An 8,398-nucleotide genomic window follows, 5' to 3' on the forward strand; every position below is an offset into this window, starting at 1 on the left:
GGCGGACCCAGGATTTCAGGGTCGTGGGTGCCTCATTTTCTTTAACATGAGTTGCTAACGATGACATAATATAAATGCACAACTATTTTGAATGCAACACTAAAAGAAAACTGCAACTAATATTATCATTACCAAAAGAGGCTTTTAATCACAAGTTTCATACAAAAGAAAGACTTCTAGTCAGTAGTCACAAGTCCGATCCAAAAAAAAAAGACTTAGTCTCAAGTCTGATAAAAAAAAAGACTTCTAGTCAGAAGTCACAAGTCCGATCCCAAAAAAAAAAAGACTTAGTCTCAAGTCTGATCCAAAAAAAAGACCTGCAGTCACAAATCACAACTGCGCTTGACGACTTTTCATTTTCTGAAAATGATGAATAATAGCATCATTACTTATAGTTGCAAATATCCCACGCTCTACATAGTAGACTAAACAACCATTTAAAAATTCATCACTCATACTGCTGCGGAGTTCATTTTTGATGTACTTCATCGATGAGAAAGCTCGTTCCACAGAAGCAGTAGCAACTGGAAGAATAAGAGTCAACTTGATAAGCAAATAAACAAGTGGTCAGGTCTGATGCAATTCTGATTGAACCAGTACTTTAGCAAGATCAGTAATACCCTTCATATTGAAAAATCTCTTATCAGAACCTCGAACATACACTATGAAATTATCAAGTTGGCAACTGAGATCTCGAAGCTTGTTGCTATCAAACTCATTCGGATAATATTCAGCCAACCTCATTACCTTTTTCTTATCAAAATTACCAAATGACTTAGCTGGATGTAAACAAGCCATACCAAGAAGTAAATCAGTACTAACAGTGTCGAAACGATTATTAAGCTCCTGAAGCAGCAAATCAATAACAGGATAAAAAATTCCAACACGAAAATGATGAGAATATGTAACATCAAGAGCTCTACGTTTCGACTTCCCAGGAATGTAGTTAGCATCCATCTTCGGAATAAATATCTCATGGTTATTACAAAAAGAAAAGGCATCATCGAGTAATGATTTCCATCCCTATCCCTCATCATTTGCAATTCTTGCTTTGTAGTATTGAGCAGCCCCATAGCATTGACAATATCTTGATCCATCTTCTGTAATGAGCAGTTCAAATAATTTGTCTTCTTCAGAACTTCCAACATCAAGTGCAACATAAAAACAAAATCAAACCCCTTAATCTTATCCGCAAGACTTTCAGTTGTAAGTCTATCGATATAATTTGGACACTCACATGCAGCAAATTCAAGAACATAAAGAATTGATGGAAATATATCAATGAAATTCTGTAATGTTTTATAATGAGAACCCCAACGAGTGTCACCTGGTCGTTGAAGCCCACGTTCTTGATTTAGTCCCCGTCCTGTGTGCACTTCACCAGAAATGAGCAACTCTTCTAACTTTGCAGCTTGATGTTGTCTGAGCAAATCCCTGCGCTTATAAGATGCTCCAACAATATTCAATACATTAGTAACTATACAAAAAAAATCATCCACATCTATATTTTTCTTCGCAAGAGCCACAAGTGTCAACTGCAATTGGTGAGCAAAACAATGGGTGGAATATGCAGATGGAGTATCACGCAAAATTAAACTTTTAAGACCATTTAGTTCTCCTTGCATGTTACTAGCGCCATCATAACCTTGTCCACGTATTTGGGATGGACTTAATGAGTGATCCGAAAGAAAAGAATAGATTGTTTCCTTCATTGATCGTGCAGATGTATCATTAACATGGACAATACCAACAAATCGCTCTATCACTTCACCTTTTTTGTCAACATATCGTAGAACAAGTGCCATTTGCTCCTTGTGTGATATATCCTTCGATTCATCAACCAGTATTCCGAAATAATCACCATCCAGGTCTTCAATAATAGCTTTGATTGTTTCTTTTGCACAAGCATCAACAATATCTTTTTGAATTTTTGGACAACACATCATTTCATTTTTTGGAGCATTTTGTAATATAATGCTTCCAACTTCTTGATTCATGGCTCCATACCATTGCAAAAGTTCAAGAAATATACCTCTATTTGTAGAAGATATGCTCTCATCATGACCACGAAACGGCAATCCTAATCTTAAGAGAAACCTTGCCACATCAATTGAAGCACCCAAGCGATGTCGAGATTCATTTTTGTCTTTCTCCTTACGCTTGTCAAAAGAAGTGCGAATTGATTGTGATTGATTTATCAAATCAATCATCATGTTGAAACACTTGTTGTGGATGCTATTTACCTCTCCAATATGAGTTTTGAATCTTTCCTTAGCCTTGTTCCAACCCTTATAACCCTTTTTCGTAAAAGCATCTCCCATATTTCCACGAACATCATGCTCATTTTTAAACAAATAGCAACACAAACAATAAGCAACATCTTTTGATATACTGTACTCTAACCACTTGGAATGTCGACCTTTGAACCAACCAGGATGAAACTGACGCATTGTTTTCTTTTTCTTCCCAAACTGAGTTTTAGGAAAATAATGATTCATAGGCTGACAAGGTCCTTTTTGAATATAATATCTTCTAACTTCATCACGTATATTAGGGTCATATTCTGCAATAGGCCTTCTGTTTGCCGGGTCTGCTTTTAAATAATTGAAATTGATATTTGAAGGATTTGTATCCCTCTGAACTTTCGAAGGTATGGATGAAGTAGCAGGTGGAATAGTAGAACTAGAGCTTGGTTGTCCGCGTTTTAACCTGGTGACAAACTTATCCATCCGATTCACAAGATTTAAGACAATTCCTACAAAACAAGATTCAATTAATACTCCTTTTAAATGTAGCATACCGAAAGAAAGAACCATTTCCAAATTTAGAAAGGAAAGAAACAAATATGCTCATTTCCAGACAACAAAGAACACTAGTATTACAATTTTGCAAGTTCTATTATCATGAGCCAAAAGTTCTTAGCCAAAAAACTAACAAAAAAAAAAAAAACAAATTACACTATCCACAATTTGGTATTCAAATCAACAATATATGATTAGCAACGAGCCAGTTATGAACCATTAGACGGAAGATTGGTGAGAAAATATAGAAGCCCTTAGCTTGTAGTGTGTAAGAACTAAGAAATAAACAAACATCATTAGAAAAATTAAATCCCCCAAGTTCAGATGGTATCTTGAGCCTTTACTTCTACTACTATATATAAATTAATAGTAACAACTTTTATGCAAATTCCTTCACAATTAAAAAAGAATTAAGCATGTTGGAAAAGACCCCACATCTGAAAATTCACTGAAACAGGGCATTAATTGTACTTAAATCCCCCAGATGATCATTTGCCTTCTTAATCTTCTGCTAATAAATACTAATGCCAAAACATGTTATAGGCTACAACCTTTACTTTGGGCAAATATTTTCAAATTAGTTATTGTAATCAAAAGGCAACCTAGAAATTTATAGCAGAAATGCAACATAAGAAGCATTTATCCATTAGAAAAACACAAAGCTAGGTAAACAAACAATCATGGCAAGAACACCATATTAAAGGCGATTAGACCTCACTTTTAAGTGTTCATGAGCTTCTTTTACAGTTTTCCCATCCTTTTTCTTCTTCCAGTTAAATCCCCCAGATGAAACAGCTATGTATAACAATTAACAAAAGATGACAACTGCCCAAACAGAAGCAAGAAGATCAGAAATAAACAAACATCATTAGAAAAATTAAATCCCCCAAAACCCTAATTCAAATTTTTAGCTCTTAAAAAATTAAAATACCTGTGTTCTGAGATTAGTGAACGATGATAATGAAAATAAAAAACGAAATTGGAAAGAATAGGAGAAGAATTGATGAAGATTGAAATTTGGTTTTGGGGATAAGGGTTTTAGTTGCTGTGTGTGTCTGTTGTTTGATTTTTGGAAAAGGTATAACCTTTTACCTTTTATAATAAACTAAAAAGTAGGAAAACTAAAATATACAAAGTCTAACAAAATATTAAAATGCTGGCACGGAGGTTCGAACACAGAACCTACCAGCCGAAGCACTTAAGTTGGACCTGGAAACCAAAGCACCCACTAAACCTTTTGGTTTCCAGGGTGCTTTTTAAATATTTATACCCATTTTTCATATATATTTTTATATGACAATACCTAATCCGCGTCGGGTTTAACGGGTGCCGGAGCACCTCTAAATTACGTGTAGGTCCGCCCCTGTTTAGTAATAAGCATGGTATATTTGAAAGCCTCAATTTTTCTATGGTTGTCAACAAAGATCCTTGCCAATTCATGTCGTTAAAGTGGTTTCTTATTAGGATATTAATTAGGTAATTCACTTGGCAAATGAGGTTGTTAATGGTAGAGTAAGTTCTATTTTATCTAGCATTGCATCTATCCTTTCATGACTCCCAGCATAAGTGATGGGACAGCCTGCAAAACAAAAGCATAAACCTCATTAGTATGTTTAAATAGCCACCACTTCATTATGTTCTGTCTCGGAAAACTAGTAATGAAGAGATCCCTAGAGGTTGACTGAAATGATGCCACACTTTTCTATTGAATAAAAGGTGATCCATGTTCTCTTCCTTAGGATTTTTGCACAATGACATTTAGAAGGTCTCTTAAAATCAAATCTTCTAATAGCCTCATCAGTAGGTAGTTTTTTGTACCACAACCTGATCATAACAAAAAAACTTTCACAGATATTTTCTTGTGTCAAATCTTTTTAACACTAAAGGTGGTGCCTTTAGCCTGCTTCAGGACAGGGTAAGCTGACTTGCAACTAAACTGTCCATTAGTGGTTGGGGTCCAGATAGCCCTATCCACATCATTTTGGTCACCCAACTTGATATTCTCCAATATATCCATAGAGATTTTAGACAAAAAGCTCATCCAAATTTCAACATTCCCCACTGATCAACCTTTTAACTATATCTCTGTCGGTTTGAACTTCATGAAACGCTTTATTCGCCAGGCTATCTTTCCCTTTCTAATTGTTCCACCACAAAAAGTAATTCCCATAATTAGGCTTCCAAATGATATACTTCTCAACATGCTTTTCGACTCCCATCAGCCTTGGCCAAACATGGGATTGCCAATAGGCCTATATTTTAGCTACAAGATAGGTCCTCTTACAAATATTTGGCCTCCAGGACATCTCTCAGCATGGATTGTTGCACACTAAACCTCCAAATTCTTAGTAGATAATGTACGACAAATTCCTGAATGGACCTAAAACATGCTCCACCTTCCTATTTGGAGAAGCATAAAGCATTCCAAGAGAACTATTGGCGTTTATGTTTTCCCTCCGATTCACCCTAGAAAAAAAAAACAGCAATCACTTTTTCAATATTAGTAAGGGTGGTCTTGGGGGAATCCACATCTAGCAATAAGTGCATAGGTAGGAAACACATAACAAAGTTATTGAGAATGGCCCTGCCTCCAAAAGAAAACAATTTGTTCTGGCAACCCCATATTTTATTAGTAATTTTGGAGCCTATCATTGAAAAGACAATTTCTTTCTTCCCTGGTAGATAGGGGCACCAAAAAAAATCTCAAAATGAAACCGTTATTACATTTTCTACACTAGATTTGAGTCCCAATAAAAGTGTATTGCAAAGCTTTACACACACGCTTCCACATATTGGATTCAACACTGATAATCCTGATATAGATATCAACACATGCGAACTTTTCATGATCAAGTAATTTGTTAGTGAAATATGAAACAAAGGGACAATAGCATAATCCCTCCTCTATACATTTTAATGGGGGAGTGAGAGTATAAATTGAATACGGTAAAAATTTATCGTATTCAATATTTATATCAAATTAGCAAATATATATATATGTCAAAATATGCCTTATTAATAGTCGCATTATCGTAGTATAATTTCTTGTGCTCTAATTTATGCTATTATGCTATTATCTGTTATTTCCTGTGCTTTGATTATTCTATGTTATCTGTGTCGCTTGCGTTACTTCATTTCCATATCGCTTTGAATCTCTTAGCCGTATCTGACCTCTTTTTATGTTTTTATTGAGTCGAGGGTCTCTCGGAAACAGCCATCCTACCTTGGTAGGAGTAAGGTCTGCGTACACTCTACCCTCCCCAGACCCCACGTTGTGGGATTTCACTGGGTTGTTGTTGTTGTATATATATGTCAAAATAATAATAGCATCTTTTACACCTATGGCATAGGAAAAAGTCAGTTAATTTTTTATTTTTACAAACTCTTCTTTTATTAAAATGCCTTTCTTAAATTTTTCTTCTCCTCTTATTATTTTCTTTTCTTTTCTTTTCTTTTTTCTTCTTTCTATAGTTTGATCAGAAATCCTCCATTGTCGCACCTTAGCAAAAGCTTTCAAGCTTTGAATTTGGAGGTCTACACATTTAGTTTTCTTTCCCATTTCAGATCTTGACCAATGTCAGTTTCTTTTCGCGTTATTTATCAGAAATTATAGAAATTTTGACCGGAAAAAATTTACTCGAGTAACCTACTCACTCCTTTCTTTTTCATTCTCTTGTACCTTTTATCCACAACCTTCATTCTTAAAAATTACTTGGACGAAAAATAATTTTTCGCACCATTCTTTTTGCCACTCCTTCTCGGCAATAAATAAAATTTTCTGACACCACTTTAAATAATGAGGGGATGTCAGATAAAAACTAACTACTATTCTACTAATATTTTAACAAAGACATTTAATAGTACTTCTTTTACCTTTAATTTGCACTCTAACGACAACATAGACATTTTAGCACTGTCAAGAACATTGCCTAATATTTTAATATTTTAAATTAAACTACCTAAATCTTAAGGAAAAATGAGAGTCAGCAAGATTACAAGAAATTTCTACCTCCTTTTTTCTTTATGAAAAGCTTTTTAAAGTTCCGACAAATGGTATAAGTTGGAAAATAAGTGCTCTATTCTGTAAAAATTAGACATATCAAATGGGCCAAATCGACCCCCTAAAACTAACTCACGAATCGTCCCGCAATTCCTAACCTCAAACCAACTCGACCACCTAATTTAAAGAGGTTCAAATTATAAATTAACAATACATAAACTCTAGAGTTAATGGGTTAACCCAACAAGAAATATATAATATGTTTTGATAGCAAAGTTTTCTGAAAGGAGTCATGAACTACAAGAGTTGCGCAAATTGCTACTTTAAACCATTGAATATTAAAGCAGAGTGCACATAGGGTTATGTGATCTAAGACAAGCATATATTGATCAAGTTTAACATTGACAGAAGATTTATTTATTTTTATTCCACATTAATTAATGGCTCAAACAAATTAAATATTTTTTTTTCAAACTATTCAGTTTCATGATGGACTCTATTGATTAATATGAGCTAAGAAACACCAATCGCACTAGCTACACAGTTTGTCAGCGAATTTGTTTGTAGACATAGTGTTGCTTTAAATAGCTTATGCAAGAAGAAGTTTGGCAGTCGATAGCTACCAAAGATAGATTTCGACCAAACACCAACTATCGCTAGAGTAAAGATGGAAGCTTCGAGCATATCTAAATCGACGAGTTTTGCAATGCATGAATAAAAATACTGAGCCAATCAGAGAAATGTGTCAAAAAAATAAATACGATCGTCTCTTGACATATTGAGCTAATTGTAGACATCATAGGACACAAGAATCATCTTGTGTATATATGTTGAATGAAAAAGGAAGTTGTTTGAAACGATGAATGCATGCAACAACATAAAATAAAACTAAGGGAATATTCAAAATTGCAAATAGAGTTGGGAAGCGATTTGTTAATTGAAAAATAAGTTAAAACCTTAGTAAGGTTTCAATGGTGCAGCAACGTGAACGAAGCAGTTTAAAACCAACGAAAGAAGACGGATGATGATTATAACTTTTTTACATGGATGGAGGCTTGTTTAGAGGACACAATGGCAATAGGTAACCTATTGGTTAGAAGTTATTTCACGGCCAAGTTACTCACTGCCTGAAGATCTACATCTGTGCACAACTAAATTATTCAAGAAGTGTGCTTGGTCTTGGATGGGTTAGGGTTGTTTGCATGTTGTGGATATCAGGGGAAATGTTGTACATGTTGGATTTTGTCACGGCAGAAGTCAGCTTTACACCACATCAAGTTGAACAAAGTGAAACCTCTGTCAAAGAAGCAAGTCATTGATTGCCTCTATACCAAATCAAGGAGCCAAAAAATGTCCAATATGACGAGAAAACGTGATATTTTCCTAGTCATTACAATAGATACTATCAATTTGAAATGGAAGGTATCTATTTTGATGAGTCATATCTCTATTTTGCCGAGAAGAAAAGTTGTTGTAACCTACCAAATGAGGAAAAAACTAAAATGTAGGAGTTTAAGAAGATTGGAGATCTTGCATTGGACAAAGAAGGAATCCAAAATTTAGTTTGGCAACAACCCAACAGAGAATACACAGGATA

General features: G+C 34.7%; 1 protein-coding gene across 5 annotated transcripts; it reads right to left on the reverse strand.

Moving 5' to 3' along the window:
- On the reverse strand, positions 1 to 3,868 carry LOC132629917 (uncharacterized). Of its 5 annotated transcripts, none has more exons than XM_060345364.1 (4): positions 3,733 to 3,868; positions 3,515 to 3,626; positions 1,328 to 2,755; positions 1 to 1,138 (listed from the first exon to the last, which is right to left on the reverse strand). In XM_060345364.1, exons 3-4 carry the CDS (start codon positions 2,727 to 2,729, stop codon positions 744 to 746), a joined length of 1,797 nt encoding a protein of 598 aa, XP_060201347.1. In that variant the 5' UTR covers positions 2,730 to 2,755; positions 3,515 to 3,626; positions 3,733 to 3,868; the 3' UTR covers positions 1 to 743. The 5 variants fall into 5 exon arrangements, with proteins under 5 accessions (XP_060201347.1, XP_060201340.1, XP_060201323.1 ...); XM_060345372.1 differs by having other exon boundaries at positions 963 to 1,100; XM_060345357.1 differs by having other exon boundaries at positions 1 to 2,755; positions 3,520 to 3,626.
- Positions 3,869 to 8,398: the final 4,530 nt, after the last annotated feature.

The sequence above is a fragment of the Lycium barbarum genome, chromosome 1, assembly GCF_019175385.1.
Source record: "Lycium barbarum isolate Lr01 chromosome 1, ASM1917538v2, whole genome shotgun sequence".
NCBI classification, from domain to species: Eukaryota; Viridiplantae; Streptophyta; class Magnoliopsida; order Solanales; family Solanaceae; genus Lycium; species Lycium barbarum.